This window comes from Stegostoma tigrinum, chromosome 34 (genome assembly GCF_030684315.1).
Source record: "Stegostoma tigrinum isolate sSteTig4 chromosome 34, sSteTig4.hap1, whole genome shotgun sequence".
Lineage (NCBI taxonomy): Eukaryota > Metazoa > Chordata > Chondrichthyes > Orectolobiformes > Stegostomatidae > Stegostoma > Stegostoma tigrinum.
Genome location: NC_081387.1, coordinates 21,753,976 through 21,766,454, shown reverse-complemented (window position 1 = coordinate 21,766,454; position 12,479 = coordinate 21,753,976). Strand labels below are relative to the sequence as shown.

The 12,479-nt window shown below is 49.0% G+C and overlaps 1 protein-coding gene across 1 annotated transcript in view; it reads right to left on the bottom strand.

The window, feature by feature from the left end:
* LOC125446324 (uncharacterized) overlaps positions 1-6,708 on the bottom strand; it is a 49,399-nt gene extending 42,691 nt beyond the window's left edge. The window contains exons 1-5 of the mRNA XM_048519802.2: positions 6,612-6,708; positions 4,225-4,569; positions 2,097-2,375; positions 724-843; positions 170-196 (exon numbers count right to left, since the gene is read on the bottom strand). Coding sequence (XP_048375759.2) covers positions 170-196; positions 724-843; positions 2,097-2,375; positions 4,225-4,569; positions 6,612-6,687 — 847 coding nt within the window. The 5' untranslated portion in view covers positions 6,688-6,708. The remainder of the gene's footprint in view (positions 1-169; positions 197-723; positions 844-2,096; positions 2,376-4,224; positions 4,570-6,611) is intronic.
* Between the last annotated feature and the right edge of the window lie 5,771 nt (positions 6,709-12,479).

The window sequence follows — 12,479 nt, the reverse complement described above, 5'->3', positions numbered from 1 at the left end:
GTGGGTGGGGATGGGAAAAGGGCAGTGTCTGACCCACTGCCCCGCTCAGTCCCAGAGGCAGGAGAAAGGACACACATGGTGCGGGGTGGGAGGTTCGAGGGGGACACAGCCTGGCTCTCCAAAGTTGTGAACAGCAATACTAAAATACAAGTCTTTGTTTTTCTCTCACCAGTTGTTGTTGGCCGCTTCTTTAGATCTGGAAAAAAAAGAGCGAGAGAGAGTCATCAATTTTTGTGAGTGCGGATTATCAATGGCCTGACAGATATTCAGCATCAAGGTATCACTGATGAACTCCCCCAGTCACTCCCTCAAGCCTCAGGCTGCACAAGGACGTGGAGGCTGATTCGGGGTAGAGGAAGTAAAAGGGAGACAGTTGATTATCTGCTCTGGAAAAAGGTGATGGCGTGCTGTCTTGTTGAACAACCGCAGTCCTTGGGGTCTGGGGACATCCACAGTGCTGTTAAAGAGGGAGGTCCCAGATTTTGACCCAGCAACACTGAATGAATGGCGACACATTTCCAAGTCAGGTCGGTGAGCGGCTTGGAGGGGGTCTGGCAGGTGGTGACATTCCTAAGGACGTGCTGCCCTTACCATTCACTGTGGGATTTGGGTTGGAGGGCGGGTGCAACCTGTGGTTCTGGGACATCATCACACAACCTAACTGTGTTTGAATCAAAAAACAGTTGCCAATCGTGTACCCATGGCGCGATAAAAAGTTCATACCTCGGATGTGTCTCTTTTGTTTCCTGAAGAACAGAAAGAGGCCAATGATGAGACCAAGGATGCCAAAGAAAATCAAGAGGAAGATATAAAGCCAAACGGATGTCTTGGGGTGGAATTCATCTGGAGAATAAAAAATGCAGAATGAAATTATTGCTAAAATAATAAATCAAAGTCAGGCACTCCAGCCCTGAACTTGTTTTTCATCTTACCCTCCAAATCCATCACCCTTCGAGTAAACGGGCTTATCGGAGCAACGAATGGCCCTCAGTGTTGGCTGTGGACCCACAGTGAGTTTCTGCATTTGTATAGTACCTGTTATATAGTAAATCAGCCCAGCATGCTTCAGAGCAGAACAGCCACCCAGTAATGTAAGGAGATAATACAGCTGACGTCCAAAAGCTTGCTCAGACACTAAGGTTTTGAGAAACATCTTAAGTTAAGAAAAAGGAATGTGGGGCAGAGGGCTAGCAATATTTAGAGGGGGTCTGGACCACAAGCAACTGAAGACACATCAGAGATGGGAGTGTGATGAAAAGCGAAGGTAGCACAAGGGGACAGAATTAAAGTAGAGCAGAGGGTTAGAAAAGGTAGAAAGGTTCACAGCACGCAGAGGTCATGCAGGCTGGAGGAAGGTCTCAGTAGGGCAAGGGGCTGTTGATGTGGCCATTGATGGGGCCCATCAAGTTGATCACAACCCAGGCGACAAGTCACTGGAGAAGAATGTAGTCACTAAGCATTGCAAACATGGTGGCTGGGTTGTAGCAGCAGGAAAGGACATGGAGGAATTGAAGAACTTGAAGTTAAGGAGAGCTGGGAACGCAGCCCTGTCTGTCATGAAAACCAGCATTCCTTCCACTGACTCCGTCTACACTGCCTGCTGTCACAGAAAAGCGGGCAACATCAAAGACCTCTCCTACCCCGTTATACTCTCTTCCATTGGGCAGATCATACAATGTCTGAAAATGCATATTAACAGATTCAAGAACAGCTTCTCCCCCATTATAGTTAGACTTATAAACAATTCTTTCACATTAGAGCTGATCTTTCTATGCACCTTCTTCGTAGCTGTAACACTATATTCTGCATTCTGTCCCAATACCCTGATATACTTACACGAGGTACGATTTGTCTGGTTAGCGCAAAACAATACTTTTCACTGTACCTCGGTACCATGTGACAATAATAAATTAAATCAATGTTCACAACAGCTAGGGACTGAGATAAATGACAGTTGCATCATCCCATTCTTTTGAGTTAAAGGATGGCAAATGTTCTTTAGATCAGCACGTCACAATCGGATATTGGCTAGAGGTGACACCAACAACGGTAAATGGGTATACACACAGGCACATAGAGACACAAAGCTCACTAACCTGGGACATAGAACTCTGCACTGACTGTCTTGTTCAGCATCTCGCTTTTTAGCAAACAGTTAAAGGTGTTCCCGGAATCACTAGTCACATCAATGTAGCTCTTCACGTTGACTGAGCGCAGCTCCTTTGGTACCGGCTGACCCTGCTGAGTCTGGATGACACCTTTCTCGTTGCTCCATTGCACCGTCGGTGGAGGAAACCAGTTCTCAGATTCACACTGGAGCTGGATTCCATTCCCCGTGTACTTGTTCAAGTTGATCAAAGGCCATTCTCCAAATCCTGCCAATGCAATTAGGCTCAGTTCTTTTAAAAAACACAACCGGGTTACAGGAGAGAGGATCACAAAGGCAGCCAGCCCTACTCCGCAGGTATCACCCTCCATCTTTGAGTCTGAAGTCCATGGGTTCAAATCCCACCCCCTGATTTGTTACCATGGCACTGGGTATTGGTGAGACCAGTCTATTGTGTTCAATTTTGGTTCCGTGCTTGAAGGTGAATATACTTGCATTGGATGTAGGTCAAGGAAAGGTGCATGAAGCTGATTCCCAGAATTGGTTTGTGAGGAGAAGTTAAGCAGGCTGGGTCTGTATTTTTTGCATGACCATTATGAGTGGTGATCTCAACTCATAAATAGAAAAGATGTCCCTGCAACACTGTCACTGTCAAATCTCCCGGGACACAGTGACAGCATGGGGTGAATATCATGGTGGAGAAAACTCCCCCTTTCTTTTTAAAGCTCAAAGTAAGGTTCTCTTGACACTGTCCTCATCAAACACTCCTGGCACAGGGACAACAAGGGATTGAAATACAGAATAAAACTCCTGCAAAGATGTGCAGGTTAGGTGAATTGGCCATTCTAAATTGGCCCATGGTATCCAGGAATGTGCAGGTTAGATAGATTACCCATGGGAAATACAGGGTTACAAAGACTGGCAGGGATCTGGGTGGGGTTCCCTTCAGGAGGGTCAGTGTGGACTCGATGGGATGAATGGCCTGCTGCCACTCTGTAGGGATTTTATGACAGACACAGGACACTCATCCAACAGCTCCATGCTGGCACTTACACCCCACACCAGCCTCCTCCTGCCATCAGCAAAAGTAGAGGGAATATTGTTTGAGAGAGTTAATCATCCAAGTACATGGGATCTTGATGTTCATAAACAGAGGCACCAAGTACAAAAACTGGCAATTTGTGTGGAACCTGTGTAGAGCTCCTGACTCTCCAGAGTCTGTCCACCATCTACAAATCAAGGGAAAGTGATGGAATACTCACTATTTGCTCGGATGAGCGAAAGCCTCCTATAATGTTAATAACATCCAAGACAAAGCAGCCCAGCCAATTGGCACCCCATCAAACAACTTCGAAAATCACTCCCTCTCCCACTCACGCACAGGAGTAGCAATGCTTACCATCTCCAAGATACACTGCAGTAACGTATGGCACTTCCAACAGCACCTTCCCAAGCATGATCTCTATGTCCTGGGAGGGCAGGGGCAGCAGGCGAATGGGAACACCACCACCTGCAAGCTCCCTGCCAAGGCACAACATCCTGGCTTGGGAATATATCACCACCTCTTGACTGTCACTGGGTCAAATTCCTGAAGCCCCACCCCCGACCCCCACCCCAGCATCAATGTGGGCTTTGCTACACCCAAAGGCCTTCCCTGGTTCAGGAAGGCAGCTTACCAACCACCTTCTCCTGGGGATGGCTTGCCCAACCACTGATCCTGTGAAACAACAGAAACTCAGAAATTAGGGACAGGAGTAAGCCCTTTGAGCCTGCTCCATCATTCAATATGATCATGGCTAATCATCCAACTCAGTCCTCTGTTCATGTTTTTCTCCTCCCATACCCTTAGGTCCCTTTAGCCCCAAGAACTATATCTAATTCCTTCTTGAAAACACCCAATGTTTTGGCCTCAACCACTTTCTGTAATAGAGAATTCCACTAGTTCAGCATTGTTTGGGTGAGGAAACTTCTCCTCATCTCAGTGTTAAAAAGCTTACCCTTATCTTTAAGCTGTGAACTCCCTGGTTATCGGGAACATTCTTCCTGTGTTAACCCTGTCTATTCCTGTTAGAATTTTACAGGCTGGATTAGAAGCAAATGCCACGAAAGGTACTTACTCGCCACATTCAGGATAACCTCTGCATCTCTGAACCCATGAGCTTCTAATTCCACAAAACACTTGTACTTCCCATTGTCCAGCAACGTGACTTGCATGAGTTTCAGGGAGACATTGCCATTCTGAAATTCACTGGCAAACAGCTGGGTCCTATCCTTGTAACGAGCATCCTGCCCCGCGTTCTCATCCTGTCCAAATCTGTAGAGATGTACCAGTGCATTGTCCTTGCTCCAGCGGATCTCCAAACCTTTGAGGGACAATCTGGGGATCAGCTGACATTCCAACACTGCTGTAGCGCCAACCTCGACCACAACTGGGTATTGGGTGCAGGAGATTTGGAAATTGTCTAGGAAAGAAAGGATGCTTCAGTGAATGTGGAGAGAAAGGACGAAAAACAATCAGTGGAGGAACTTCTTCTGGAATTTCATGGGGGCACAGTCAAGGCATTTTCAAGAAATAAAGTATATAATATCAATTCATTAACCAACGCATGTGACATTCAAGGAAAGTTTACCACAATAGTAAGAAATGACGGTCTTCATTTGAGCAGAAACACTGGAGCAGCTAAGATCTAGACATGTACAGTCAAGAAGGCAAAAAGGGGAGATACAATGGAGATATCAAATGCTTTGAGAAAGTCAATAAGGAGAAACCGTATCCACTGGCAGAGCGAGACTCCAACTCACAACAGCTTCAGGTTGAAGAGAACTGACAAAATAACCCAGAAACAATTTAGGAACAGGAGCAGGCCATGAAACCATAGCATCTGCTCCACCATTTAACACAATAGCTGATCTAACATTTCATTCTCCACTCTTTACACTATCAGTAAACAGCAATCTGTCAATCTCAATCTTAAACATATTCAAAGACTGGGCTCCCACAGCCCTTAGTGGTAGAGGATTCCAGAGATTCACCACCCTTCAAGTTAAAAGCAATACTCTCCTCACTTCCATCCCAAAAGCATAAATTTACTTTATTTATAAAACAGTGCCACCTGGTTCTAGACTTCCCAACTAGGGCAAACACCTTTCCTATATTAAGATTGTCTATCCCTTTATGTGTTTGAGAGATTTCAACCTCTCTGAATTTAAACCTCGAAAGTATTTCCTTTAAACAAAAAGACATGTGGGTTGTTGTGACCTGGAATGCACTGTTACTGACTTCAGTCCTCTCCTTAACAACATTCAGAGGTTTAAGACAGCCTACTTCTGAACTGTGTGTCAAACTGAACCTCAGACTTGAACTTCTGGCACCATATTAACACCTTTGACAAGATCAGCAATTCCTACTTCCATAACACTGCTCAATTTCACCCTCAAATCAGCTTGTCCACTACTGAAACCCTCCTCCATTAACTTTTCAACCCGAGTTCTTTGACACACTTGTCTCTTCCATAAATTTGTGGCTATCTAAAGCTCTGGTGCCTGCATCTGACCCTCACACCACGTTCTGCTCCCATCACCCCACTGTGTTCAATGACCTACGTTGAGTAACTCTAGGTAAAGTAACGCCTAGATCTCAAAAAACTAATTTGTGCTTTCCAATTCCTCCACATCTTCTACAACCCTCCAAAGATCACTGCATTCATCTCATTCTGACTTCTTGTGCACTCCCAATGAGAATTGTTCCACCATTAGTGCCACTGTTACCTCAGCCCTAAGCTGTGGAATTTTAAAATAAAACATCATCCCTGCTTGGGCTACCTTGCTTTCCGCTGTTAAAACGCACTTCTGTACTGACCTCTATAATCACGTTTTTGGTCATCTGACCTAATGTCCCTATGTAGCTTGGTGCCGTTCTGCAATTTACAATACTTCTACAAAGCACTTTGGGGTTTAATACGTTAAAGATATAACAAAGGCCAGCCTCATCAGCAACATCAACAATTTACCATAAGACTGAAAGAGCTCTTGCTGTGGAAGCAGACTTGCTAAGAGTCAAAAGGGAATCGGATAAAGAGGGGATTTTAAAAGTTACGCTGATGCAAAGCAAAGTATGTGCAAGGTTTTGCAGAAAGAGCCAGGGTGAGGGAAAGCTTGGGCTAAATGTTACAACAAAGGAACAGATAGAAGAGAACGCAATGGTTTTAACTTTCACTGATGCCCACTGAAGTAAGCCGCAACACCTCCACAAGTTGATCATGGGATCAAATGCGATCGTTGGTCAGGAAGTTACACAGAATCCTCAAGGCACAAAAGGAGGTCGTTCAGCCCACTGACACAGTGCTGGCTCTCTGCCGGGCAGCTGTTGCCAGATTCTGTGGCCGTGCTTACATTATTATCAAAGACACACTGAAACTTCTAACTCGATTCCCCAATCATGACCCTCCAGCACAGATCGACACGAAGCGAGGTGTTGGGGTAGTTCAACCGTGAGGTCTCTCACCTGCCAATGTCCAGCGATTCCAGAGGAAAATCAAGAGCAGGCACTGAAGCCCTTTCCATCTGAACATTCTCTGCATATCTCCAAAGCCTGGCTGTGCAGGCCCTGAAATACAAACAACTTTGTTAGGATCTAAAACAACATACAAGGATGGATTGCACCCAAATTGGAAGGTGACTAATAGACTGGCAGGGAGATTTGTTAGACTTGCTTGGGAGGATTTAAATCAGCAAGGCGTGTGGGTCAGGGGAGGGGTGGGTGGAAATCGCAGGGAAGTAGTTAGGAAAGAGACCAGTCTGAGACTGGAAAAGGAGTAAGTCAAACAGACAGGACAAGCAGGAACAAAGTATAGAATGAGGACTGATGACTTAAACTGTTTTTATTTTCCAGGGATAGACGCCATAGGAAGGATCAAAACAGGAGAGAGAGAGGGGAAGGGAAGTGGCATTTCTGATTTGGTAAGTTATTACAGCTGTACTTAGCGAGGATATTCCTGGGAGGTTGTTTGGGTGGTACCGAGAAATAAGAAAGGAATAATCACCTTACTGGGATTGGACGCAAGGCCCCAGAATAATCAGTGGGAAATTGAGAAACAAATTTGTAAGGAGATTTCAACTGTCTGAAAGAATAATAGGATGGTTATGGTTGGGGATTTTAACTTTCCAAACATAGGCTGAGACTACCATAGTGTTAAGGGTTTGGATGGAGACTAATTTGTTAAGCCTATACAAGAAAATTTTCTGATTCAGTATATGAATGTACGTGCCAGAGAGGTGCAACACTTGACCTACCCTTGGATAATAAGGTGGGGCAGGTGACTGACGTGTCAGTTGGGGATCACTTTGGGGCCACTGATCATATTTCTATCACTTTTAAAATTAATGACGGAAAATGATAGACTGGATCTAAAAGTTAAATTTCTAAATTGGAGGATGACCAATTTTGACTGTATTAGGCAAGAACTTTCAAAAGTTTATTGGGGGCGATGTTCACAGGTAAAGGGATGGCTGGAAAATGGGAAGCCTCCAAAAAAAAAACAGAGATAGTGAGAGACCAGAGACAGTGTGCCCCGTTAGGGTGAAGGGAAAAGGCTGGTACGTGTAGGGAATGCTGGATAACTAAAGAAATTGAGGTTTTGGTTTAGAATAAGAAGAGAGCATATGTCAGGTATAGACAGCAGAGATCAAATGATTCCCTAGAAGAGTACAAGGGCACTAGGAGAATACTTAAGGAGGAAATCTGGAGGGTGAAAAGGGCACATGAGATAGCTTTGGAAAATATGGCTAAGTAAAATCCAAAGGGATTCTGCAAATACATTATTGCCAAAAGATGAAGTAGGGAGAGATTACAGCCCCTTAAAGCAGCACCTGGACTGTAGGTTCACAGTTCCTTGAAAGTGAAGTTGCAGGGCGATAGGGTAGTGAACAAGTTGTTTGGTATAAGAGATAATGGGAACTGCAGATGCTGGAGATTCCAAGATAATAAAATGTGAGGCTGGATGAACACAGCAGGCCAAGCGGACCAACCTCAGGGAATCTCTCTCCCATTGCAACTCTCTTGTAATCTCTTCGGCCTTGAAACTGCTCGACCATGTCCTGAAGCAAACCAGGTACCACAGCCACATCACCTTTCTCAGCACCTGCCTACGGAACCAGATCATCCCCAAGGGACTACAGTCCACATTTCAGCCTTCCCAATTTGGCCCCAACCGTGACCACCTCTACACCCAGAATATTCAGACCCTTCAGAAGCGGTTCTCCCTGCGAGTCCTGAAACAGACACTCGCAGCCATGCGCCGGCACCTCCAGGCACTGCAATCCAGCCTGCCCCAGCTCAGAGCCTCCCTCTCCCAGACCTGCAAAGGACCCCTGCTGTTTTTTATCCTCCGCAGGATCCACAGACTGAACACCCAGTTCCACTCAGCTTTACTGGACACCAAAAATCGTAAGTACAACCAACTCACTGGCCCCTGCCACCCACAAGAGGATTCCTGCGCCTCCCAAATCCCGACTCTGTCCCTGCCCCTCCCCCACCATGCACCCGCCGCCATTGACCATGAGGACACGGCCGGAGACCCCACCGATGACGTCACATCGGCCTCCGCCGGCCACAGAACTTCCGGAACCGCTGCTGCAGTCACCACCTCCACATCCAGGTACTACAGCCCACACACCACCCTCACCGCAGCTGCTGCCGCCCACCCCGATCCTCCCACCGCCGACGGCACCCCGCCCACGGTCGACGCCGACGGAACCCCGCCCACGGCCGACGCCGACGGAACCCCGCCCACGGCCGACGCCGACGGAACCCCGCCCACGGCCGACGCCGACGGAACCCCGCCCACGGCCGACGCCGACGGAACCCCGCCCACGGCCGACGACATCATCGCTCCGCCCACAATCTCCACAGCCTGCAACCCCAGAGGAGACAGCCACCCTGAGCCCTGCCGAATCTTCACCATCCCCCCAGACCTCCCACTGACTGAGGACGAACGGTCAGTCCTGAGCAAGGGGCTCACCTTTGTCCCCCTACAACCACACATCAACGAATACCAGTCACGGTCGGACATAGAGCAGTTTTTCCGCCGTCTTCGCCTGCATGCCTACTTCTTCAACCGGGAACCCAACCCTCCTTCCACTGACCCCTTCACCCGCTTCCAACACAAGTCCTCCTCCTGGACACCACCCCCAGGCCTCCTACCCTCCCTCGACCTCTTCATCTCCAACTGCCGTCGAGACATTAACCGCCTCAACCTCTCCACCCCTCTCACCCACTCCAACCTCTCCCCCGCAGAACGGGCAGCCCTCCGCTCCAACCCCAACCTCACCATCAAACCCGCAGACAAGGGTGGCGCAGTGGTAGTATGGCGTACTGACCTCTACATCACCGAGGCCAGACGCCAACTCTCCGACACCACCTCCTACCGCCTCCTCGATCATGACCCCACACCCGAGCACCAAACCATCATCTCCAACACCATTCATGACCTCATCACCTCAGGGGACCTCCCACCCACAGCCTCCAACCTCATTGTTCCCCAACCCCGCACGGCCCGTTTCTATCTCCTTCCCAAAATCCACAAACCTGCCTGCCCTGGTCGACCCATCGTCTCAGCCTGCTCCTGCCCCACCGAACTCATCTCCACCTATCTGGACTCCATTTTCTCCCCTTTGGTCCAGGAACTCCCCACCTATGTCCGTGACACCACCCACGCCCTCCACCTCCTCCAGGACTTCCAATTCCCTGGCCCCCAACACCTCATATTCACCATGGACGTCCAGTCCCTGTACACCTGCATTCCGCATGGAGATGGCCTCAAGGCCCTCCGCTTCTTCCTGTCCCGCAGGCCCGACCAGGCCCCCTCCACCGACACTCTCATCCGCCTAGCGGAACTCGTCCTTACACTCAACAACTTCTCTTTTGACTCCTCCCACTTCCTACAGACTAAGGGGGTGGCCATGGGCACCCGCATGGGCCCCAGCTATGCCTGCCTCTTTGTAGGTTACGTGGAACAGTCCATCTTCCGCACCTACACAGGCCCCAAACCCCACCTCTTCCTCCGGTACATTGATGACTGTATCGGCGCCGCCTCTTGCTCCCCAGAGGAGCTCGAACAGTTCATCCACTTCACCAACACCTTCCACCCCAACCTTCAGTTCACCTGGGCCATCTCCAGCACATCCCTCACCTTCCTGGACCTCTCAGTCTCCATCTCAGGCAACCAGCTTGTAACTGATGTCCATTTCAACCCACGGACTCCCACAGCTACCTAGAATACACCTCCTCCCACCCACCCTCCTGCAAAAATTCCATCCCCATTCCCAATTCCTCCGCCTCCGCCGCATCTGCTCCCACGATAAGACATTCCACTCCCGCACATCCCAGATGTCCAAGTTCTTTAAGGACCGCAACTTCCCCCCCACGGTGATTGAGAACGCCCTTGACCGCGTCTCCCGCATTTCCCGCGACACATCCCTCACACCCCGCCCCCGCCACAACCGCCCCAAGAGGATCCCCCTCGTTCTCACACACCACCCTACCAACCTCCGGATACAACGCATTATCCTCCGACACTTCCGCCATTTACAATCCGACCCCACCACCCAAGACATTTTTCCATCCCCACCCCTGTCTGCTTTCCGGAGAGACCACTCTCTCCGTGACTCCCTTGTTCGCTCCACACTGCCCTCCAACCCCACCACACCTGGCACCTTCCCCTGCAACCGCAGGAAATGCTACACTTGTCCCCACACCTCCTCCCTCACCCCCATCCCAGGCCCCAAGATGACATTCCACATTAAGCAGAGGTTCACCTGCACATCTGCCAATGTGGTATACTGCATCCACTGTACCCGGTGCGGCTTTCTCTACATTGGGGAAACCAAGCGGAGGCTTGGGGACCGCTTTGCAGAACACCTCCGCTCAGTTCGCAACAAACAACTGCACCTCCCAGTCGCAAACCATTTCCACTCCCCCTCCCATTCTCTTGATGACATGTCCATCATGGGCCTCCTGCACTGCCACAATGATGCCACCCGAAGGTTGCAGGAACAGCAACTCATATTCCGCCTGGGAACCCTGCAGCCATATGGTATCAATGTGGACTTCACCAGTTTCAAAATCTCCCCTTCCCCCACTGCATCCCTAAACCAGCCCAGTTCATCCCCTCCCCCCACTGCACCACACAACCAGCCCAGCTCTTCCCTCCCACCCACTGCATCCCAAAACCAGTCCAACCTGTCTCTGCCTCCCTAACCGGTTCTTCCTCTCACCCATCCCTTCCTCCCACCCCAAGCCGCACCCCCAGCTACCTACTAACCTCATCCCACCTCCTTGACCTGTCCGTCTTCCCTGGACTGACCTATCCCCTCCCTACCTCCCCACCTACACCCTCTCCACCTATCTTCTTCACTCTCCATCTTCGGTCCGCCTCCCCCTCTCTCCCTATTTATTCCAGTTCCCTCCCCCCATCCCCCTCTCTGATGAAGGGTCTAGGCCCGAAACGTCAGCTTTTGTGCTCCTGGGATGCTGCTTGGCCTGCTGTGTTCATCCAGCCTCACATTTTATTATCTTGGAATCTCCAGCATCTGCAGTTCCCATTATCTCGTTGTCAGCCAAATCTCGCTGCTGTTCTCTCCTCCCAGCAGCAGGTAGCGCTTTAGACGGAATGAAATGGAAGCAGTTCTGGTGTGGGGGTGGATCCAGGGTCAAAGAGGCCGGTGTGAAGGTTAGAGACTGAGCTTTGAACGTTTCCTGGTTCAGAGTCGGAGTTTATTACCGAGGGAATGATCCCTTCCTCTGCAATCCAATAAAAATTAGAATGGTGGCTTTCTGGGAATGACCTTATTAGAATGGGCTCATTGGAATTGTCACATATATGAAGGTCTTATGAGAATTACCCTCATTTTGATGTTATGGTGACATTATAGCAGTGGCTATATGAGAGTGGTCTTCTCGGAGTCGCATTATTGCTGTAACCTTGTTTTAAGAATGACCTTAAACGAATGAGTGTAATAATGGTGACTTATAGGATTTTTTTTTTGGTCGGCTTATGCAAGAAGCTTTAAATGAGTGACATTACAGGGGTAGACAATAAAGTCACCCTCGGCCTACTCTGTCATTGGAGAGACAGAGAGAGAAACAACTCGTGGTGGTTAAACCTGAGGGTCGCCACACCTCAGGCAAGGGCAAAAAAGAAAGTCCTTCCTGGTAAAAATTGTGTTGGAGATAATGGGAACCGCAGATGCTGGAGAATCCGAGATAACAAAATGTGAGGCTGGATGAACACAGCAGGCCCAGCAGCATCTCAGGAGCACAAAAGCTGACGTTTCGAGTTTAGAGGAGAAGATGGGTGGAGTGGAGACAGACAAG